This window comes from Mytilus galloprovincialis, chromosome 1 (genome assembly GCF_965363235.1).
Source record: "Mytilus galloprovincialis chromosome 1, xbMytGall1.hap1.1, whole genome shotgun sequence".
Lineage (NCBI taxonomy): Eukaryota > Metazoa > Mollusca > Bivalvia > Mytilida > Mytilidae > Mytilus > Mytilus galloprovincialis.
The window spans coordinates 43,178,352-43,203,883 of NC_134838.1; the positions used below are offsets into that span (position 1 = coordinate 43,178,352).

Genomic DNA, 25,532 nt, shown 5'->3' on the forward strand with positions numbered 1-25,532 from the left:
TTAAATATCAATTAACTTTCCCCAAAGTTTTCCAATAGGTAAAACAAAGTTCAGTACCAGGACAAAGGTGAATGCCTGCATTGGCAGATCCAGGGGGGGGGGGGGGTTCCGGGGGTGTTGGAACCCCCCTTTTTTTGGCCGATCAATGCATTTGAATAGGAACATATAGTTAGAACCCTCCTTTGTCCTGGGTTGGGAACCCCCCTTTTTTAAATGGCTGGATCCGCCACTGGCCTGGGATAAGCATTACGAGTGTAATGATTTGTATTGATAATGAACATAATGCCTAAAAAATGAGACGAACAGGCTTCTTCAGTTGTCAGTACTTTTATTATAAGTATAATAGCTAAAATACTGAACTCTTTTAAAGGAGAATTCAAAACGGAAAATCGTATGCACTTTTCAAATAATCATCGTTTTTCATTATAATAATTTAATAAATTATCTATGAAGAGTTTATTTAAATTAGTTTATCTGCATGTAATTGACTGAAGATTCAAATTATAACCTTTTTACTAGTAGAATGCCAAATTTATGGCTTGTAATCACGGTCGAGATACTTTGAAGAACTATCTGTTTTATTAATCGTCAAGAATATGCATGTAATATTTGTCACTGGACATTAAACAAGCACGCATCAATCTATTATATTCGATCAGTGAACAGGGAGTGAAAGGTTACCAAAAGTATGATAATCATCTCTTATAACGGAAATTGATGAGACTGTCATCAAAGTGAGAGGGTTAGCGCTATAAAACCAGGTTTAATCCACCATTTTCTACATTTGAAAATGCCTGTACCAAGTCAGGAATATGACAGTTCGGGTCCATTCGTTTTTGATGCGTTTTGTTATTTGATTTTGCCATGTGATTATGGACTTTCCGAATTGATTGTCCTCTAAGTTCAGTATTTTTGTGATTTTCCTTTTTTTTTTATATTTGGCAAACATTACACAAATTCAATGCGGCATCATTTTTATTGTCAAATATATTACATTAAATGGCAATCATGTAACTGGAAAACTCTTATGTGCTAAGGAAGAAAATGTTTCTTTCAATTATTAAAAAAAAAAAAATTTATCGTCATAAAAATCAACTGAGGAGATTTCGTAACAATAGCTTCACAACAAAACAAAAAACAATTAAAACTAACAATACAGACTATTCTATCATTTTTTAATGTAAATGAGAAAGCATAACAAAAACAGACAGAAAAAAAACCCACAATTAACTGAGTTTACACTGACAGTACTCGCAGTTATTAAAAGATAGTCCAAAGCCAATTTCAGATTATAAATTAAACCATGTTTTCCGAGACTTTAAAGTTAAACATAATTATTATTACAAGGTAAAACATATCGATTGGAAGTTTTGAAGGTCTTTTAAAATATAAAACATCGATTGGTGCACATATTTTTTTTAAGTGCAAAATCTAAAATAATGGTCGACGCATTTAAAAACAAAATGCAACTTAAAAACAGAAGCTTCAACTGTAATTTATTCGGTTACATAGCGGGGCGTCTATGGTGAAAACCCATTCTATAATATGCTAATAGATTGTTGATTTCTTTGATTTTTTTTACCTGTTTTAATGTAAAATGTAATAATATATAGTGCTAAAGATGTTTACGTTTGCTTAAAGTAACTTCAAACTTAAAGTTTACTTATATTTTCTAGTAGTTTTACAATACTTTTAAAAAATATTGCTTTGTCTTCATACTTCTTTAACGACTTTTTATATATCATGTACATTTGTAAGACTTAGTTATGTTTAAAGGAGATACTTGGGATACGTTTTTTAGAGTTTTAAAATATAAATATTAAAACATAAACGTTTTTTATTTTATTGAATCATGGAATTTCTACCTGAGCTGGAGCTCTTTCGCATTTGTTATAATTTGTCCCACATACATAAGAACCTTGATTATTTGCCATTTGCAAACAAAGAAAACAAAATTTCTGTTTACATGTACATTGCATTTGTTTACAACCGTCAGTGTGTTCGATCATAAGTCCACATTTCGGACAAGCTCTAATTGATGGACACTTTACTCCACTAATATCCTTTTCATTGCATTCACGCAATATCTTTTTCTTGGGATCTTCACTGGGACAATTTAAATTACCACAGTCAGTAGTTTTTGATGTCTGCCATGTCCGACGACAAGACCAACAGAATTCGACGGCAGAATTACTCTTCATCGTACAAACTGGACAAAGAGTGCGTACAGTTTTTTCATTGACACGTGCACAATAAGACTGACAATTCGAGCACTGTTGCATTCCAATAAAGTTAGATAGATAGTTTATAGAAAGTTTCGTTTCAAATTCTCTTTGTTCTTCTGTTGTTAGTGCTGCGCATGTTTTGATGATGCTAAATTCCCACAGTTCGTCGCATGGTTTCGGATTCATATGGGGACATCTGAACTCTAATTTTCCACTCAATAAAACACTTCTGCAATATTCAGTAAGGGATTCAGCACCTGTTAAGGACATAACATAATGATAGAGTATTCTTTGTATCTTTTTATTATTATTTTTGAATACTATAATCGTTGCGCATGCTGAACCTAAAAGTAATACATTTGTACCATGATCATATAGAAAACAAACCAACCAAAGTGTGGTGTCGGTCATTCATGTGTAACCGGAGAGCACGAATTTCATTACAAAATTGCTTGTCTCCACCGGGACTCGAACCCGATACCTCTGTGTTACAAGGCAGCGCGCTAACCGACTGAGCTAAAGAAGTACTTCCTTAGCTCAACCGCTTACGGCTGACTAAGTATCTACTAAGTTTTTCTAAGGGAAGCAATCCCGTCACACATGATTATTAAGTTCGTCATCTTAGAAAATGTTCCTTATTATCGAGCCGTTTCACAATTGGTATTATAATAGATAATTGACTTTCTTCTGTCAGATTCATTTTCTCTTATTCTGAGAATAAGAGAAAATGAAATGATATTGGTTTGATCTTAAAACAAAGATACATACATTCAGCTCTCATACAATATCAAATAGATATTTAAAAAAAAAATGAAAGTATTGCAATACTGATTTAAATAGACGATACAATACAGTAACGGCATTGGAGAGTATTAAGGTAAAGTAACAGTTTAATGAACGCCGTCTACCGGATTCCGCGAAATATTGCGACGTTTTGTACGAATTACGTCCTTTTGACTAGATTTTTCATTATTGCAACCGGCGACTTTCCGACGGGACAACGGTAAATTTGTTGAAAAGTATGCAACTTCTAGGATAATGGACTTATTTGCTAAAATTGAAGATGAAGAAATACTACAGGATTTTAAAAATAAATATGAAAAAAGTCATGAAGAACTTATTCAAAAAGAAAATCGCGAACTTGACTGGTATAAAGTGGTAGAACTTTGATATCTCGCTAAGCAGTTAAAACAACGAGTAATTCTTCCTAAGTTGTGATGAGGAAAAGCAGTGTGGTCTCGTTTGGATTCTATATGTAGTATATCAAAACTATCCATACAAAAACCCTATATTCACTGGAAAAAGACATCGTTCAGCAGAAAATAAGCAGAAGGGGGTGCAAGTTTTTTTTTCATAATCTTTGTATTGTACGGTTAGACTAGATATTCCCTATTTTGAAAATTATCACACCAATCGGAACAAGTAAAAACCTTTTCAAAATTAAGAAAAGGAAATGACATAAATATATACTGGTCATACATTCTCCGCTGCGTCAGTCAAAACGATTTTACTTTTAAATTAATTAACCTTCTCCGCGGTCGCAACAATCATTTAGTATTTTTACTTCATAAGTTTTTTTTAGACTAGAACAAATAAATTATTAACAAAAGTAATATTTCACGATCATTAACTACATTTTGGATTTTGCATTCCATGTTTTTGTTTTTGTAATGGTGTTTTTTTTTCACGTCCGCAATTTTGTGGAAAGTTTCGAAGTTAAAAATAGAACACAAATCTTTTAAATAGATACATGTATCAATAGTATAGTGTTTGAAGAGTAAAACATTGAATATCTATACTATTAAACGAGAAGACCTCATCTTGTGTGTCGCTTCTCTTCCTTCCACAATAAATTAATCATCATGCCTCTGTGTTCTTTAGGTAACATGCATAGTCGCATTTGTCATCCATTCTTATGATTATTCAAACTGAGTTAGTTTGGGAGAAAAACGACAAAATAGATGTCCGGATATTGTTTCCGTTATCAGACTGACTTTTAGCATAGATAAGACTTCCTGTTTTAAACATGCACAAGAACAACCAATCGTATGATAGATTACAAAAATGAAAAATAAATAAGCCAATCAGAGCGTTCTCCATATCATGGTTTTTAGATCGCAAGAACCACAACTATTATACCTCCTTAGAAACAGTTATGTTTTCGCTTTTATCCACCTGTAAACTACGATTATACTACTATAATATACAGAGACTCTCTGTATTCTGTCTACTTTTTTCTTAAATATTTACCACCTAAGGGGTCATACCAGTTGCATATAAATTGAAATAAGTAAAACATGTGGAAACCGCAAGAATGTGCCATAGTATACGGATGCCACATCGGCACTATCATTTACTATGTTTAGTGGACCGTGAAATGGGATAATATCTCTAATTTGGCATTAAAATTAGAAAGATCATATCATAGGGAAAATATTTACTACTAAAGTCAGTGGCGTAGCCAGGGTTTAAATGATGTGGATGCGAAACTGTCGCCGAGCGGAGCGAGACGAACTATTTTTTTGACCATTTTATGCAGAAAATGATACTTTTTTGACATTTTCCCTGTATGCATGTGTACGCCCCTACAATCCGACACTGGGCAGAATACCCACCAATATATATGTTTCTGACAGAATTTTAGTGTTTTCTCGAAACTGCCATCATACAATACAGAAATAATTGATGTAAATGTTTCACGTCCAATCTTATATTTGAAATCTAAAAAACGGACCCATTACAGCGGCCCTTATGTATATAAAACTTCGGAATATAGGATCCGAAGTGACTCCCTTTTCTTGGAATTTGATCCTCCCAATGGGGTTTTTGATTACTTTTCTAAACGCGTTACAGGTCCTGGGACATGGAAATACCGGGCGTCCGTCCGTCTGGACTTGTTAGCACTGTCATGTGTACAATTCTTGACATATTTTTGTGATACTTAAATAACTTGTCTTTGACACTTGCGATAATAAGTCCTGATCGAATATTTTTTGTAACCAATTAATACCTTTGAAATATACATTATAACGAAAATCCCAATGCATTTGGCCTAAAACTTTTATTTCTCTTAAGATATTAAGAAAGAAAAAAATAAGAAAAAAGTGCTTTTTTTTAGTTATTACACTTGTATCTTGGATAAATAAAATATGAACAATGCGGGGAATGCGGGGAGATTTATCGTTCTTTTATTGAAAAAAAATTATTATTTGTACCTAGATGGAAAAGGGAATTTATAAGCCCAGGAATGATCACACTCCGTTATGAATACCAGTCGTATTTCATGTCACAGGAAACGATATCAGGATATGATTGATTTTTTGTTAACTAGTAACGCTGTTATGTCATCGCCCTGCTTTGCTAAACTCAGTCCAAACGTGTCCGCAGGTCTGCGTAACTATATATATCATCATCTTCTGCACTTGTCGTAGACGACGTAGACTTTTAACAAAAAAGTCGAGAGCACTTTTCAGTGATTTATCATAAACTAAATGAGTCTAAAGGAAAGACAACGTATATATATACAGCTTCGGAAAAAAATGAACGCTATTCTCATATCCTCACTCTTGTTACGTTCAGATACTGGTTCACCTGTGTGTTTGCGAACACATGCAATTATATATTTATCTTTTCTTTTTTTTTTATTGTCAAAATGATGTGGATGCTTGAGCATCTGAGCATACATGCAAGCTACGCCACTGAAAGTTATGAGTTGGTTGGACTTCAACTTCATCAAAAACTACCTCAACAAAAACTTTAACCTGAAGCGGGACAGACGGACGGACGAACAGACTAGAAAACATAAATCCCATAAATGGGACATACAAATTTGTTGGTGAAAGTGAAAGTAGTGATTTGGTCAAAATGAAAGTCGGGTAGAGATTAGAGGGAGGCAGGACTTATTCGGGACGTCGGGATCGGGTGTTTTTAAGCTCGGGATTACGGGATTGATCTTTACGGGATGCGGAAATATTTTTTTTTTAATTTCGGAATGTCGGGATATGAATTTCGTTAAAATACGCACCTCGGGATTTCATGTTTATAAGCCCGGGATTTCGGGATCAGGGCCCCTCAGACCACCCCTCAAATGGGCCTTAGTCATTAATACGAGATTCAAATCCTACCAATGGTATGTTAATAGGGCTCTCAAAAGGAAAAACACTGATGGATTGTCCTAGAAGCACATTTTAATAGAATAATAATGGTAAATAAGCAGTTTCATTTATCAGTTCATGTTTGAAGCGCTGCAAATTTTTAATTTAATTTGACTTTTACCAAAAAATGCATTGTAGCAAAGGGAAAGAATAATTGTGGTATAAGGCCAGAAACACGAAAAATAATTGAATTTAACAGAAAGGAAACACATAACGGACTTTTGAAAAAAGGGAGAGGGCTTTTGATACCTTATATGAAATTCTCGAGTCGTAATATCTTTTACAAAAATTCATCCTACAACAGTTTACAAGCTGTATATATGCCCGCGATTTCGCGGGTGTGTTCTAGTTCTTCTAATAAAAGAACATTCAATGGATCCTTAAGGCAGATAGGATGCCTTCCTCCATTTGGAAATACCAGAAAACAAGGTCTATTTCTTTAATAGAATGTGCAAATTTTCAGAGAAGGTAATTCATGTGTAAGATCTGAACTTCCACTTCGATATAGAAAACGACATGTTTTATCATATTTATGGTTGTATTTTACAAAAAACAGAAAACTTTTGTATGAACAATTGTTTTCCAACTTTGCGAAATAAGGGAAGGCAACTCAAATGCAAGGGCAGATAATTCAGATTAAGGTACTTTTACAATAGAATGTGTTAGGAATTTATCTATTTTGTAATGTAGCAAGAAAACAGGTCCGGTGACCCCATTGTTTCGTTTTCTTAACTGAAAGCATACTATTAAAGCCATCTTCTCGTATTCTATGGTGTAGATTACGCTTTATTGCAGAAAATTGGGTTTTCCATGCATGATCTATACAAAATTTGTCAATTTTGAACACCATGTAACGTGAAAATAAGCCTGGTGACCCATTCTTTTTATTATTATTTTTTAAAAAGCATGATTTAAACTAAATTTTGGCAAATTATAAAAAAAATCTATGGATTATAATTTAGACACCCCATCTACCTTAAAAGAACTTTCTTAGTATTGATTCGTATGGTTGTCTCCTCAAAGGAAATTGTGATATAGACTATATTGGTAAACAATTAACCGAATAAAAACTAAACATGTACCCTGAAAGTAGCATCTCAACTAGAATATAGAACAGAACAGTTTTCAATTCTATTTCACTCATAACTTGAAGGTCAAGTAACAGAAGGATGCGTTGATGTTTTAAACATTTTAAAGATATCAAAATCACCACAATCAATTTGCGCTCCGTTTTACAAATCGTCAAAAAGATTATTTGGAACCTGAAGCTTGAAATATGAAATTAAATAGCTACTTTAAAACTTGTCCGGTCAATAAACCGTTGTACAGATTCTAGAAATGATACCATTTTATGTTAAATAAGGTCAGTGACCACGAAATGACCAAAATGAATACATAAATTATTGTAGATGCAATTAAGTCATTCGGTTTAGTATTTATTTTGTATTTTTGAATACTATAATCGTTAAGCAAAATTAAAGTGCAGATAATACTTTAATTATCGCAAATGAAGCATGCTTAATGCCCGCGTCACACTGTCCCGATTTTTACGCCGATGGAAACACGATAATGGAAATTTTCAAAATCGGGACTGATCGTATCCAGATCGGGTTATTCGTAGTGCCATCTTTAACCATCGTAGAACCATCGGTCACTTTTTCTAGCCTTCGGGGACAACTTCGGGAAGGGTTCTAAATTTTTTAACATGTTAAAAAATCCCCGAAGGTGCGTCCGATGTTGAGGGTTCGTATTGAGTTCGTATCACCATCCTCACTATCGTAATGTCACCGGGAATGCATCTTTGCACATCGTATTGCATTCGTGTTTCCATCGTTTCCATCGGGCAGTTTTGACATTACGATGTCTACACGAATGAATCACGAAGATACCCGAAGGTCTTACGATGGCAACACGACTTCGTGAAGACCTCGTAATCCCGTCGTGTTGCCATCGAATAAAAGTACGAAGGCGACAAGATGGAACTACGACGGCAATAAATCCAGCTAAATGTAAGTTAATTTTCGCGTTAAAATACATTTAAAGTGCCATGCGCGATATGCACTGGTCAGTCTTATATGACAGTTAAGAAAGACGTTCACAAAACATGGAGCTCATATCATATGATTCTATGAGAACAAGAAAGGCGACAGCGTTGTTTCTATTAATTCAAATGGAACAAGAAGATCAGGTATTACAGGCTCAGGATTTACTTTTACAAATAAAATATTATTTTTTGTCAATTTTCCATATCAAGTAACATAATGAAAATCATAAACGCGCCTCGTACACCAACACTGCAGGTACACGTATATAAGGAAACCAACTTTTTCTTCATTATTCTGATTTTTTTATGTATCGTCTGAGTTGTTGCCACACGAATGTTTACTCCATAACCATTTTGTTTTCTATATGTCATATTTTGCCGCATTTGTTGCTTTCCCCACATCCTTCCTTTTGTCTATATTATTATGATATTCTACTGGAAAGAGCTCTTTTTGAATAAAAGGGATCAACGAACCCATTACCTTACCTTTAAGATAGATCAGTAAACATGGGCATAATTATGGGTGATTATTCAGACTAGTGCACACATTTTACAGTTCAAACAAGGCAATGCCGAGCGTGGCATCCCCTCGTATGTAACATATTGGGGACAAGTATGGACACTATATTTGTATATACACATGCAGAAAATGGTAAATTGAATATGCATATTTGATACATAAACTATTTTTCTAGAAATCAACCAAAACATTCAGTAACTGGAAATACCTTTAATATTGTCTTTAGAACCAGCAGGTAAAAAAATGAGCAACCAATTCCTGTGTATTATGCTATTTCAAGGAGAAAAAAACAAGTCCATCTGCGTGACCTTGACCTTTGGCCTTGAACGTAAAAAATGTCAGATCATTACAAGGAGGAATAATATACCAAATGTGGTTAAAATCTTTTGAAGCATATTGGTTTTAGAGTGTCCACAAGGGTAATATTGCCTTGTATTACAACTGCCACTGTGACCTCGACCTTTGAACTTTAAAGTCAATAGCGCTTAAGATACTCTTAACGAGTAACACCATACCAAGTTTTGAGCATTTTGGGTCTAGAATGTCAATAACAATTTTATATACACGCAACTTACATGTAGTAGGCGAGGGGATAATGAACTAAGTTTTATAAGAATTAGACAAAAAGATCGATTTCCCGCCGTACATGGCAGACTTGTACAGAAACGATATGTTGTCGAAATTCTGTTCGTATCTTTTAGACATCGTATGGCCATCGCGCCATCATCGTAATCCATCGTGTAGCCTTCGTAATCCATCGTGTAGCCTTCGTGATCCAGCGTGTAGGCTTCGGCTGAGATAAGAAGCTTAAATACCCGTCTTCGGTTAACCTTCGTATGTCCATCTTTTGCTATCGTATATAATTTCGGCACCATCGTATAGACTTCGTTATTCATCGTACTTTCTTCGGTCACTTTTTGGTATTTTAACGAGATCGGGACCAACTTCGTACGAACTTACAATTTTCGCATTCGGGTGTCCATCGTATATAAAAATCGGGACAGTGTGACGCGGGCATAAAAAAAAACAGTTGGGAGTAAAGACAGGGTCCAATCATAGCCCACCCAGATCGCCAAGTATTGATTTTCAACCGCTAACTTTAAAAATCATTAAACAATAAGAGAACAAAGAAAAAAGTTTAGAAATTAGAACTAAATTAAATGAGACTATCAAAATTCATATCTAGAGCATTTTAATGATTTAAGGTCGTGTCAAATGCAGTTAAAGATGTCTTTCGTACTTTTTTGTGTCGTTGGAGTGCTGTCTCAGTGACATTTTCATTTGATATCTGTTCCTTTTTAGAACGATATTATAACAGGCTTATATCTTATTTATATTGTCTGTAATAATCACTCAAAATTTTCTTACAACTATTATTTCTACATCTCAAATTTTGAAGCTATAATATATTGACTAAAAATAAGTTCAAATATCGATTTTATTTTTTTTATTTTAACTTTTTTTTTTGCATTTTCTTTATGTGTGATTGTTATGAATAACGGACCAAAAGAATTGCTATTTTCTGTGGCATTATACTGCCTATATAATATTACCTATTGCATGACCGCACGGCATTCTTGCTCTTTGCGCATCTGGGTCGTCTTCAAACGTAATCATATCAGGCTCTGAGGAAAGCTCAACGTCAAGGTCTAACAACTTTTTTAATGGAATGATTTCTAATTTCTCTGGAGTGACGACATCCTTATCTTTCACCGACCAGGACTCTCTCGTAAGATCAGTTTTGTATGGTCCTGGCTGAAGACGTAATACCACCACTAAATTTCCTTTATTCGGGATGTTATAGTCTGACAACCTTAGCTCTCTCTCATTGCCTTCAATATTGGTGAGTTCCTTACCTAAAACACGTTATTAACAGTTATACAATATTTTGATAAATCTAAGATAATAAAGGTTCCAGTTCCTAACGGTATAAACAAGCAATTATTAGGAAAAGCAATTGTTCGGAAAAGCAATGGGTATTCGTTACAACTTTGTACGTTTAAAAGTCAAGTAGTTTTCCCAACCTTAAAAACTTGTTTTCGTTTTTCTTTAATTCAGACATGATATATTATATGGACACTTGAAAATATGAAGGGGTTATACTAGTTTCCTTGAATTGCAATTTTTCCTGTTCATTTACACAATTCCTAATAACTGAGTTAGAGTCGAACGAAGGCAAAACTTACTGAGATAAAACACTCGCAGGTCCTCGGAACTTATGGAAGTTTTTTCGTGAATTAGAGACTTCAATTCTGTTAGACATGCATCCTGAAATGAAAACATACTTTTTTACCCATTCAAATATACAGTATATATAACATCACATTCATATTGAAACATGTATTAAATATGACATCTTAAAAGTGCTTTTTTCACAGAGACATCCTTTAAAATAATCGTTTTCCAGTTGTTGCTACACTCGAGCCATGTTTATTTGTTGCAAGTATTTTGGCTTGGTAACCTCGGAACATGGAAAGTACGGAAACATAATCAGAAGTGATTGTCTTTAAAGTTAACTTTTGTTGGAGGAATAAGTGGGGATGTTATGTTGACTTGTAACTTCTTTGGATCCATTTTACTGGTATCAAGCAGTGTTTTGCTTTAATGTTGAAGAAATCAAATTCGTTAACAAGGTTCTGTCGTTTAAACTGACAATGCAGTGAAAGGTTGACTACATCTCTGTTAATCATTCACAGAGAATGTTGTTTCGCTCACATCAAGTTGTTGTATAATATTGACGAAAGTATTTCGAAGGGAGCCCGATGTGTTTGATTGTTAAAATTCAAATATAAACAAGATTTTTTTATTAACGATGGTCTTGGTGTAGGGTGTTTAACAAAATATGTAAGAATATTGAGTGAAATAAAAAAAAAAATGATGCACCCATTTAAATCCAAAATTAAAATGAAATTTCCTTTTGTAATATCATGTTAGACAAAAAACGAGCAGGGGTTACATGTTATATATTACAGGTCTTCGGTGCGAGGCAAAACTTGAGTAAACTGTGTGCCTGTCCAAAGCCTTGAATCTGTAAATTAGGGATTGTCTGTCATATTTGTTATTCGTTTATAATTTTTATATAAATCAGGCCGTCATATTTCTCGTTTGAATTGATTGTATATTTTGTATTTAGTAATGTATGGGCCTTTCATATCTTACTTAAAGCTACATGTATCAGTTCTGTACATGGGTATAAAGGCATTTCTACTTGATTGTGTCATTTGGTCTTCAGTGGATATTTGTCGCAATGGCAATCATAACACATCTCCTTACTTATTTATTTTTTTAAATTAAATATTTACCTCCTCAATTGCTAAAGCAATGATTTTACTATCAATTCCATGTAAATACAAGTTTAACATCATGTCCTTTGCCTAAATTCTGAAAGTATTTCAAAACAACGTAGTACTACATTTATAAAGTTATAACAGTTTGATTATTTATCTGAAAATTGACTCCTACCAGAAAAAAACCACAAGGGACCTAAAGATTCAGTCGATACAATGTAGGTTTTTTTTTTTTGGCTTGTGCAAGCTTATTCTTCTCCTAAACTGTTGTGTATGGCGTCGGTCTTTACACAGGTTCAATTATGTGTATTGATTGATATTTTAGTCTAGCAGAACATAGTTAATTTTAGTTTTTTGCTTTTATCGCCAGTTTAGTTACTCTTAGATTGTTATTTTGTGTCTTTTATTTCGGTTTTGGTTTGGTTTATGGATCATATTTTGCGCTTCATGCCAATCATGTAAGTTCGACCATTTTCAAATTGATAGTTTATTCATATGTTGTGCTGTCACACCTTTTCAAGGTTATGGAATTATTGAGTCCTAACTAACATGTTAACATGTACGCCAACTCCACTCTTTATGAGACTGTTCAAAGGCAGAGGCTGCTGTTGGTTGTTGTTTGTCATTTTTTTTTCTCGTTTATTGTTTTCTTCTCATAGTTGTTCCATTGTAGTGACGACGTAGTTTTTGTGTTTTTTTTTTTTTTGTTTTTTTTAGATATGGACAAAATGAAAATCAATGTTGACCTACTTTGAAAATAAATTATCTGTAATTAACCAATTTAATATTTGTCGTCTTTTCGTGTTGTTTTTTTCAAAGGAGACACTTTATTGTTGGTTGACACAAGTCAACTTCAGAACTGTACAGAAAATCTACATCATCTCTATTAAATGAAATCGACATTTACTTGAAAAGGGAAGTGTGAATAATTCTTATTAAATTAAAATTAAACCAGCTTACCGTTTTCCAACACGAAGAAGGATTTTCTTTATACAACAGTAATCTAATTTCTCTATCACGTAAACGTATAATGATTTTCAGAAAATAAAACAATTGTGTTTCCCGCTTATCGTTATATGCTTTCATAATGCTATTTTTAGATATTAACTGGGAAGTTACGTAATTTTGTAAATTTTTGGGCGACAGCAAATTTCCAGAAACCCTTATTATAACCTCATTAAAAACAACATAAAATTAATAAAGACGTGTCGAAATCATTCGTTAAATTGATAAATGTATGGTGTCAAACAAAATTATGTATTATTTAATAAATGTAAACATGGTATCGTGTTGAATGTTGATAAATGTTGGGCAATGACACTTTACTGTATAAATTTAACATTGGCTCTGAGAGGCAATTACAGATGTGATTCCTCTGTATATTAAATAAATATCGCTGTAGATTTGTATGTGACCGATTCTAATACTACCTGATATAATTAATAAATAGTATGCTGAAATAACATGAAATTTAAATTCTCAATATAAATTAGAAGATGTGGTATGAATGCCAATGAGACAACTCTCCACAAAAAACCAAAATGACACAGAAACTCATAACTATTGGTCACCGTACGGCCTTCAACAATGAGCAAAGCCCATAACACATAGCTATAAAAGCCCCGAAATATGTAATAAAATTGAGAATGGAAAAGGGGAATGTGACAAAGAGACAACAACCCAACCTATTAATTCTTAACATACTAGATTTTTCCTACTTAGAGTGATATAGATATAAAAATAAGAAGATGTGGTCTATAAACTATCCAATATAGCATATTTACAACTTACTCCTGTAATTAGTCTATTGATATGTTTTGGCTGACTAGGTGTAGCTCATTTACGTAGTTTTGTAAATCTACTCGCTATTTATATCATTGTAAAATATGCGATTTCAAAAGGCCATTGACTCCAGAATGAAAAGATTGTAGTTGCTGGTGTAAGTATATTTATTGATATAAAGCTGTGTTTTACTATAATACATATACTTCTTTACATGTCAAGATGACAAAATAAACTGACCCAAAATATGGAATTATTAAATTGCAGTGGAAGCTTTACATTTTTAATACAAACATTTTTCAATTTTATATAAAAACTAAAACTATGATAAATTTTAAAACATATAAATAGTTTGCAGCGGTAGATCAAAAAGGGGGTGGTGGAAACGCCCTTTTTGTGATGATCAATGCGTTTGAACGAGGACATACAGTTGGACCCCCTCCCCCTTTATCTTGGGTTGGAACTCCTTTTAAAAATGGATGGATCTGCCCTTGGTATGTACCCATAGGTAGTCTAGGGGATAGTTTACATGCATAACATATCTGTCACTGGACATTAAGCAACCAATAATCAATCAATTTATGACGAAATAGATCAAATAGCTTTAATTTCAATTCACAAGGTTCCATGGTTCACTCTAATTTTGGATAAAAAGTAATTGCATGGAAGATAAATGATAACAATTTTAGATGCATGGCATTGTTCTCTAATCAAGGTATACAGAACCATATTTGTTACTCTTTATTTAAATAAAAGAAACTTTTAATCGTCAAAAACATTTTTAGATCCAAAGATTAAATAGTAGGATTTAATAGTTATCCCACGATGACGCGGTGTGTCAGTGTAAGATCATCCCGATGGCCGGATGACTGGGGTGATCTGGTAGGTACGATCCGGCTCAGATCACCCCTGTTAGAACAAAGGAGCTGGGATGTAAGTTCAAACATTAATTTGAAAACTAATTACAAACTATTTAGTTTAATTTGGAACACAACATATTTTTCCAAATAGCCAGTAGCAATTTTTATGTCAATATCTTGATTACGATACAATGAAATCTTATCCTTGTGGTTATTCATGCATAGTTACTTAGTACACAAAAAAGTATGTACTATGAAAATTAGAAGGCAAATTCAAGCAATTTGATTGGACGAGAAGTTGTAAGTATGTGCTAAACGAGGTTATCTTCTTTAAATGAAAATTAATTTGTAAACATTTTCGGTTTTTACATAATGTCTCTCTCAGTATACATATATGTGGTTTATTCATATATTAAGTGTGTCCTATGTTGATACTCTTTACTATGTTTTTAATATTTTCAATGGGATTTTGTTTCAAATGAAGATTATGTTATACTTTTAACTTGCCATGTTGAGTAAAAGCTTCCATTGAAAGATATGTGAATTCTACTTGAAGAAGACAGAATCCTCAAGACAACACACATCATTTGAACACTTGATAGCAATAAAAGGGTTGGGATGCAATTCAACAAAACAAACGATAAAAAAACATGTTTAAATCAACATATAGTGTTGAACACTTGAGGTTTGTGATTTTGAATGTCGAAGTTCTTTTTTCCTCTCATTTAATCAGGCACAAACGGCAAGTGTGATTTCCATTCATTTTGGCGTCCGTCGTCTGTCGTCGTCCGTCAACTTTTACCAAAATCTTCTCCTCTGCAACTTGTTAGTATTAGAGGAATATCCGTAAATATATTATTAATTGATTGATTTACAAACAAGAATGTGTTCATAGTACACGGATGCCCACCTCGTACTATCATTTGCCATGTTCAGTGGACCGTGAAATTGGGGTCAAAACTTTAATTTGGAATTAAAATTAGAAAGATCATATCATAGGGAACATATGTACTAAGTTTCAAGTTAATGTAACTTTAACTTCATCAAAAACTACCTTGACCAAAAACTTTAACCTGAACTTCGCACTATCATTTTCTATGTTCAAAGGACCATGAAATTGGGGTCAAAACTATAATTTGGCATTAAAATTAGAAAGATCATATCATCGGGAACATGTGTACTAAGTTTCTAGTTGATTGGACTTAAACTGATTCAAAAACTACCTTGACCAAAAACTTTAACCTGAAGCGAACGTACGCACGGACGGACAAACGGACGAACGAACGGAGGCACAGACCAGAAAACATAATGCCCCTCTACTACCGTAGGTGGGGCATTAAAAATATATTGTTTTAGATCTCCGTCATTTCTGATGTCAATTAAAGATATGAGAAAACATTGTTATACTTATACTCATTAAAGTAATTAATTTAACCAAACTTTGCTGCAATCATTGTTGGGGTGTCTAGTTAAAAAACATATTGTCCGATGACCCAGCCTGCCAACCGAAATGTTAAAAAAAGAGGGGCGAAAGATACCAGAGGAACGTTAAAACTCATAAATCGAAAATAACTTGACAACGCCATGGCTAATAAGAAAAAAATAAACTTTAGTACACAAAGTAGAATTTAGAAATAATTGTTGCCATGTGTGGAGTATGATTTGCTTACCCTTCCGATACATATGATATCACCCAAGGGTTTTTGTTCGGTTTCATTTTGTCCAGTCTTTAGGATGGGTCTCCTTGGGGTCTAAGCGTGACGCGGGATTGCCGTTTTTTTGTAAGCGTGACACGTGGAAGTCAAATTATTGTGCCGTGAAAACGGTAAATGAGGTCTTGCGGAACCCAGGAAATGACAAAAAAAAATGAGAATTGCTAACATACATAGTAAGCGGGATCCGGGATCGGGACCCCCCAATGAGACCCCCTTTAGGTATTTATGTTGTGATTTGGCTACTGTTGTCTGGGTGCAAACACTTTCAATGAAGGATAAATGCGTTAAATGTCTGATGAATGAGTCTGATGAATGGGTGACCAGGTAGAGTTCCTTCTTAAATTTTAATTGAAGATAACGTCATTGGTGGCACAGAACTCCTATCGATGCCTTTGAATGTACCATTTTAAACGTATTCTTTAAAATTACTTTTTACAAAAATCTTAAATATGGAAGGTGAGTTCCCTTAATGAAACATTCTGATTTCTTTCCGAACGAAAGAATTTGTGGTGGTCACCTGAGGTAATCTTTGATTCTGATTTTCCAACATTTAGCTTATTTGAATCTACATGATGAAATGTTAAGAAAGGCATTCGAAGCTACATTTGTTAAATGTTTTTTTTTTATTACCAAACTTTTAAATCTGACAAGAACGTTTGTCAATTTATTATAGTCATTAGACATACACAGGTCTCTTGAAGCTTTGTAATCGATTTGTGTATTGTCTTTTAATCTATTTTACATTTTCGGCATGCTTTGCTGTATGGTAAATGTCTGTTGACTCTACAATGAATTATTCCTTTTCAAGTCAGAATTTTATGTCTGATTTCCTTAAAGTTCTTTTTAATGTGCATTCAAATGTAAGTTCGGTTTATATATACCGGTATTTGTTTAGTCGTTTCAAAACAGGAAAGAGTTACATCGACTGTCTATGGCGATAAACAAAGCCTCTTGTTTTTTTATTCTATTGTATCTATTCTGCTCTTTCTATCTGGTATTTCACAGCGTTACTTTTGTCAAGACATAAATGTATAAGGTTTAAAGTTCAAAGCACCTAATGAAAGGTAGACGACAAACTTCAGGTACACAACTAATCTGAATCTCTGAAACTATCGAAATGTATTGGTTTTATATAATTACAAGCAGATAAAAAACCAGTCTTGTATTATTTTTAATTAAGTTTCTTGTGTACAATTTGGAGTTTAGTATGGCGTTCATAATCACTGATTTATTTAGGGGCCAGCTGAAGGACGCCTCCGGGTACGGGAATTTCTCGCTGCATTGAAGACCTGTTGGTGACCTTCTGCTGTTGTCTGTTTTATGGTCGGGTTGATGTCTCTTTGACACATTCCCTTATTTCCATTCTCAATTTTATTATTCAGGTATCTTAAACAACCATTTCCTTTTGGTATTGTGATAGAGGAATCGACCATAAAAAAAATATTTCATGTGTTTACTTCAAAAGTTGGGTCTAAAGCTTCATGTATTGTATAGACAAATGTCTGTTGTTGAAGAATGTATGTTGATCAAGATAATTTTACTAAAACCCCTCATAATTCCTTAATTCAAAATACATATCCTACCGTACTAGTCTAAAATCGGTCATCTTGTTAGTTCGTTCGGTATTTGTGTGTAAACTTAACACACGGGGAAACTATGCATTGACGTCACTACGTTACTTCCAGCGTAGAAAATCAGTGCAGAAAACGTTTTTTCTACTCTGTTGAATAAAAAAAACATGTCTAAAGGTACTTTTTTATTGTTATTATCAAGTATTGCTCAAACATGCTAATTTTCTAATGGCCGTTTCAATCCCGACTTCCGAATGTCTAAAACATTCTAGAACTTCACAAAATCCCACTTCCGGCCTCCATTGCTTTGTGTACATTCCATTCAGCGTCATCAATCTTGTGGCAGGCAGTACAGGTCAAGCAAATCGTATGTTTATGAATTTATATGCTTACGTCTTTCGCGATTTTCCCGCGAAAAAAGTGAAAGGAAAACTATATGAAAAAACGATGTCCATGTCCTTATTTTATTCAGGAGTAGGTTAATAAAAAAAACAATTTACATTACTTTTTCATAAAAAAAAATGATTCATTATAAAAAGATCGATATTCTGATTATCATGACTGTAGGTAAATATTCATACAAAATTCCATTGATGTCGAAAGGAATGGCAAAAAGTGAGGTTTCATGTTGAATAAAACTCCAAATTTTTGCAAACTATTTTAAAGCAATATCCAACAAACAAATAGTGTAATTGCCGTAGACTGAAAAATCACCTAATTGACAATAGAGCAATTTGATTGGGTAGAACGATTTAACATCACGTAATTTTCACGCCATTGGAATTTGAATGTAAACAAACAAGGTCACTATAGTAGGTTTAGTATGGGACAGCATCGTTCACTGAGTTACTGAGAAACAATTATGAGTTACCAAGCTTAACAATACATGGTAATAAAAAATCAAAGCTAAGTCTACAGAAAAAAATATGAAAAAAAGGTGAACGACTTATCAACATAGCTGGATAAAGAGATCGACATTTAACTTGAAGAAAACATCTGACATTTAAACAAGAGTTACAACATCAAACGTATCAGAGAACCAGCGTTCTATGTATTCTTCTCAAAAGGATAATTAAAGCAAATAAACTATTTCTTATGAGAAAAAGTAAAATCACAAAAAATACTGAACTCCGAGGAAAATTCATAACGGAAAGTACTAGAGTGTGCATTTTCAAAATAATATCAGAAACAAGTTTCATGCCCACTTCAACTGGTATGATATATTCAGAGATGATATAACAAGAAATAAACAAAACTCAAAATGTAAGACATTTTAATGAATTTTTAACAGAAATAGACAACAATAACAATACATATTAACATATTAACAAATTATAAAGAATAAAATAAAATCACGAAATAGAATTTTAATGAAGATAAACAGTATTTAAGTATCTGATATTAGTAGATTAGTATTGAACTACAGCTCTACATAACTATCTCAATTAAAATAATTTGCACTATTTACAATAATAAACATAAATTTCACTAGCTGATTTTTTTTCAGTATATAATTGTGCCAGCTCATACAAGGAAATATCAAACACTATTCCTTTATGAATTTGTAAATTCCTTTCTTTCTAAAAAAAATCCTGGTATTTTATATTTAACTTCTAATTCTACCATGTAATTTTAAAACATAAGGCGCAAACGTAGCATTGGAGAACAAAAAGTTGTGGCATTTTTGGCGCAAACGGATCTCTTCCCTTATTCCCGTCATCAGATTGACTGTCCTGTCACTGTTTAGTGTGCGCTTGTAAAAATAAGTCACAATAATTTCTACAGAAATGAAAAATACTTGAAATACATGTACCAGTAACAAATACCTTTTCTGATTTAAATGCAGGGTTAGGGTTAAAATGACAGGAACAAAAAAAATCTAAATTTTGAAAATAAATGACAATTCATAAATGAAATAAAATGAATATATCAGACAGTGTCAGTATTAGAGGGAACGTGCAATATTTAATCACTGTGCAAAATAAAGAATGATTTTAGAAAGTATTGTAATATAAAATTAACATTTTTTAACTTATTTCACTAATCAATTTCATTTGTAAAATTAGTTAACGTCTCTATCTTTGGCGTCATCAGGTTTGAATTGTCTTTTTTTGTGTTTCTTTATAATTCTATAGTTAACATTCAAGATGTATGATATGTATGCTGAAAGGGGACATTACAAAAGCAAACTACTTTCAGATAAGGTCTTGAAGAAGCCGAGTAATATATGCATGAATATTTTAAATGGAACGTAGAGACATCCAACCGCGTTTACTTTGACCTCTAAGCCCCAATATCATTTTAACATGTTTCTATAATACATTAATTTAAATTAATATACACATAAGTTTAACAGTTAATTCATTTTGCATTTACAACGTGTTTATTTTTACACCGCTGTTCCCCCGTGACAAGTATATTAGACAAATGAATTATATATATGTACAATTCAGAAACATTACCTAACCGTACTTGATCTTAATAATTACATCAACTTAAAGTTGTATGTTATTGTACACATACAGAAGATATGGAGCTTTAATAACCAATCATAGCAAAACTAGTTTTCGTTTCGCATTAAGACATTTAACAAGTTATACATGTGAGACATGTATAAACAGTTGGGTTCCTCGTGTCTGTTTTTAATAACAGATAATTTCCTGATTTAAAAAAAGTTTGAAAGATTCAAAGTTTAGTACTAAAGCATTATAGAAAAATCACAATCACGTTTCTTTTAAAGAAAATCTATTCACTATAAAACCATACATACATAAACAAATTTAAGAATCACTGAAAAATTAACGATAACTACGTAGTCCCTTCATTTTATAGATGTATAAGCGATGTTAATCTATTCAGTTCAATTTATGACAAACTTTTAAAGATAAGCCTTTATACGGAACAGAAAAGTTTACAGGCTGACAGTGTTAAAGATATTTGTTAACACGGGATCTACTTTTCAATTGCCAAGATTTAGGAGACGACTTTTTGATTTTCAGGGAGGGATATGACATATTCATATACAGCTGTTGCGAGGCAGGATTTTTATATTCACACGACCAAGACGTTTATTTCTATATTTTGTTGGACTGAATATTCAATTTCATTCCTTTTAGAGCGAGGTTTTTTATTTTTTATTTTGAGTTCTTCTAAGGTCCGTATGATTAATTCAAATTCCCAAACCCCTGATATTAAATGTTTGTCTAATACAATGTATAATTAACTTTTATCTTATTAACCTACCAAAAACACAAACTAGTAATTGTACTAACAAATCGTACACAGAAATAAATATCACAGACACGATAAAAACCACACATTTAAGTTACTACCCTTTGTTAAGTAACTGAGTCGAATTCTTGAGCAAAATTTATGGGAGATACTTGTGACATTGATCAGGAAATAAATGAACTTCACAGCAAGGAAGATCCTATTCAACAAAAAACAATATGACATTCTATAGACAACATCTTTGCGACATTAGCTTATAAGTAGTTAGTTTTTTCAATCGTCAAGTATGAACCAATTGTATTGCTACTATATAAATGTGTATGTTACAGTTAAAGCCCTTTTACATTATTAACTTTTGGTCTCTTGACGACAATGTTTTATTTCAACAAGAGTATAAAGTTCTCTCCCTTGCACCATAACAAATTTGAAACTCTTCGATACTACAAAACTTTGATAGTATTGTTAAAATGCTATCAAAATTAGACTACTAAAAATAACTATTTCTTACAATAATGTGAAAGGTTAGATTTATAAGCCAATCTTTCAAACTATTTTCAAAATAGTTTGTTCTTTGCATCAAACTTTGTATCATATCTTGACAATGGTGGGTATGAAGGATTTTAAAAGCATTTACATTATGTATAACATAAATTTATAAGCAGTCAAAACTCATATTTAAAATCTACTCAGTAGACGTTGATTTGATTGGACCTAGCTGTAAATTTTCTTCCGGTTCTTCCTGCATCTTAGAGTAATACTTTAGAGATGATGGCATGATCAAAGAACTTTCACCAGCTTTTTTCCTTTCATACAAAAAGATAAACGACGTTCTTGGTTTTTCTGAAAAAAACAAAGGAAATATGTTTAAATTTATAAAAAGAAATAAAGTATTGGTAAAATCAACAAAAAACGATTACTTAAAAATTCATCACAAATGCCAGCCGTTCAAAATTTGCTACACAAGAAGCGCGTTTGGTTTTCATCATGGATTAATCAACGGCCCTCGAATGAACACAGTTTAAGGGTAAACTTTAATACGAATCTGAAGAGCATTGAAACCCGAATACTTCCATAAGCTGTGCCAAATAGGGCTAATGTCATCTACTATGCCTCTTGGAAGAAAATCCTAAGTACGATTTTGCGTGTTAATGATACGTCATCACCAACGCACATGTATATGTGGTAAGCCGGTAATGGTTTTTCGGCGTGTTCACCTACAAAATTTTTTCTTCAAATTTACTTGCTTTTGGCCCAAGACCAAGAAACTGTAACAGCACTAAATACATACCGTGCTTTGGGAGAGTAAGTTGTTCCTCTCAGCTAAAGTGACACTATTTACTATGAAAGAATTTCAGAAAACTACCTAAATCGACCGAGAGAAAATAACTCGGGGTTAAAAACTAAAACCGAGAAAAAAACATCAACTACAAGAGTAAAACACTAAAGTGCAGCAAAAACAAACGTTGATTCTTAGATATCTGAAATAAGTTTACCTTTGTATTTAATAGTCCTCCTTCCTATAAGAACTAACAGTACATAAAAGATAACAGCTAGGATTGTAGCAGACAAACAAAATGTCAAAAAAGTTGGTGGCCCAATCAACGCAAATAACTGAAAATATAAAAAAATGTACTATTTAGATATTAGTTATTGTGAAATCATATAAGCTGAAGCACAAGAAATTAAGTCCCTTTTTGAGGATTCAAAGATGATTTTTCCAAATAATACCGGTCAATTTATTATAAAAGAAAAAAAAAGAATTATTGATATCTTCTACCTATCATCAAGAGTATGCATGACATAAAATGTAGCATACATAGTTTTAAGCATATACACCCATGCAAGTGCAAACTTGAAACGTATGTAATCTACAAGCATCAGGTAAAAGATATTCAATAAATGTAAACTGACTAATAATGGAATCTTTAACATTTAAAGAAACACAAACATTAATGTACTTACGTTTCCAACGATAATTGGACATAGTGATTCCCCCAAGGCAGCACACACTACCAGACACGACGTGATGGATGCTGAAAGAAAGAATTTTCTTAATTGTCAAGTGTTGTTTTATAACTGATATATAATGACGTTTCATGGAAACAACCAATAAATCGCTTTGAAAATATATATTTATTGATTAATGTTTACTTAACACTAAGTTTTAAAAGTGGTAGATTGGATAGAAACAAAAACAGAGTTTGGTATTTCTGTTATTTTACTTTTTGCAATGTTCAGTATATTACTTACAGTGATGTATTGTGAACTTTAACTCTTATTCTCTTTACTTTACTATTCAGACATTGGTGTACGTATTCAAATCTCATACTTACGATTAATATTTATAAACTGCTCTGCAAGTGATATAGCTGTTGGTGTCATACTACTTAAAAATAATCCTAAAGAGCAAACTCCTATATATATAACTGTCTTATCAGTGTGAAATATTAACATTAGCGTTGATGCACCTAGAACTCCTCCCTAAAATGTAAGAAATACAATCATACAACAATTTGTTCTTTGAGTTTCAAGAATGTGAAAACGCTGTGTATTGATGAAAATTTTAATTTTTAACCTCTTTGCTTTAAATTAATTACTATAAATCGCGCGAATACATGCAAGATTTGTAGCTCTCAACCCTCCCCTGACCTCGGACAGTGGAGTAAAATATGTTTCTCTATGTCTCTGGACTTGTGATACTTGTATTAGTTACTATTTGATATCCAGTTTGGTAAACTATTTTGTTTAATCCGTATTCATTGAATTCCTCTTGGTAACTTTCGTCTCCATTCTACTGAAATCAATATCCTACGCATTTGTATCTCTTTAATATTGAGTAATCTTCGTTGCTAAAATTTGTACGATTTATCAGTAAGTAACAGTAATGATACAAAATGCATGTTATATCGTAAACTGCATCCATATAAACTAGAAAATGTCCAATACTATGCATTGAAAGATATGCCGAAAGTCCTAACTTTGGAACAAATCACTGTCTTCTTGAAGTGTGTCCAGAAGATATAGCTCGATTACATTAAACATTTCTTGTCTGTTTTCCTCTGCAAATATTGAAAGAATGAAAATATGAGGCATCCATACTTATCTTTCTTTGCAATGCTGTTATTTTTTCTTCAGCATATACATGTACTTACCAAATTTATAGACAACATAAACAAAGATGTTAGTCTCGTGGCAAGTGGAATGGCTAATAAACGACCAAAGGCAAAACATCCCTGTAAAATGAATATTGTATGCATAAAAAGCAAAGGATTGTTATAACACGTACATTATCTATTTCCATCCATCTTTTTTCTCAAAATAAATTTTTTATGTTTTCCGCTTTTGTGGACTCATGCCAATCGATAAAGTGTACATTGTGTTTGGTGAATGTCGTTTGGTAAACTCGTAAATAGTACACCGCTCTTTAGAATAATGTCGTTTTACTGAAGGATTATGAGTCTAATTGGAACGACATGGGTTGATGCAGACATTTACATAATGATCATTCGAAAAAGTCATACAGTTCTAGATAGAATTGGTTAATACTGATATCGCGATCATTCATCCTGTAAAGTCCAGTGGAGGATTTTAGTTTGCCAAGAAATTATATCCCTTTCTATAAATAAGTACATACCCAGAAGCATGCATTCAAAAATGCCCCTTCTTCTTTTCGTAAATTGCTTATACTTTTTTCAGCATAAGAATAGATATAATCTCCAAATGATGACTGCAATTTAAAACAAATGATACAGACTTTTATAATACAAAATAAGTTAAGAAAATATAATTGTGAATACTGTACAGTCATTTTGTTTTTGGTCTTTCGATACATTATTTTACAAAGGAGAAAACATGTTCAATGTTTTTTTTTACGAAATGTGTTGATCGATACGATGATTGTATCTTAACTCACTAGCGAAATGTTTTCGCATTTTTTCAACATTAGATACCAAAAAAAGTCGTCTGATCTGTAAATGAACCGATTATATCCCTTTCCTGATTGCGGCATTTTGACTGATTGTGGATTCGCATAACGGTTGATGCGCATGTTTAGCAGGAAGTGCTCTTTATATACTTCATTCAAGTTCCTCATTTTACTTTTACATTGTATCTTCTTAATACAAAAAGTAAAATATCAAAATT

General features: G+C 32.8%; 2 protein-coding genes across 3 annotated transcripts in view; both read right to left on the reverse strand.

The window, feature by feature from the left end:
• Positions 1-957: 957 nt before the first annotated feature.
• On the reverse strand, positions 958-12,335 carry LOC143075271 (E3 ubiquitin-protein ligase RNF217-like). 2 transcript variants are annotated; one of them, XM_076250641.1, is made up of 4 exons: positions 12,246-12,335; positions 11,130-11,211; positions 10,497-10,799; positions 958-2,482 (listed from the first exon to the last, which is right to left on the reverse strand). In XM_076250641.1, the coding sequence occupies exons 1-4, from the start codon at positions 12,306-12,308 to the stop codon at positions 1,851-1,853; spliced, it is 1,080 nt and encodes a 359-aa protein (XP_076106756.1). In that variant the 5' UTR covers positions 12,309-12,335; the 3' UTR covers positions 958-1,850. The 2 variants fall into 2 exon arrangements, with proteins under 2 accessions (XP_076106756.1, XP_076106764.1); XM_076250649.1 differs by lacking the exon at positions 10,497-10,799.
• Positions 12,336-19,414: 7,079 nt separating this feature from the next.
• Positions 19,415-25,532, reverse strand: part of LOC143075283 (major facilitator superfamily domain-containing protein 4A-like) — a 32,881-nt gene continuing 26,763 nt past the window's right edge. The window contains exons 6-11 of the mRNA XM_076250658.1: positions 25,024-25,116; positions 24,542-24,622; positions 23,723-23,870; positions 23,352-23,422; positions 22,883-23,000; positions 19,415-22,229 (exon numbers count right to left, since the gene is read on the reverse strand). Of these exons, the coding sequence (XP_076106773.1) occupies positions 22,072-22,229; positions 22,883-23,000; positions 23,352-23,422; positions 23,723-23,870; positions 24,542-24,622; positions 25,024-25,116 (669 nt within the window). The 3' untranslated portion in view covers positions 19,415-22,071. The remainder of the gene's footprint in view (positions 22,230-22,882; positions 23,001-23,351; positions 23,423-23,722; positions 23,871-24,541; positions 24,623-25,023; positions 25,117-25,532) is intronic.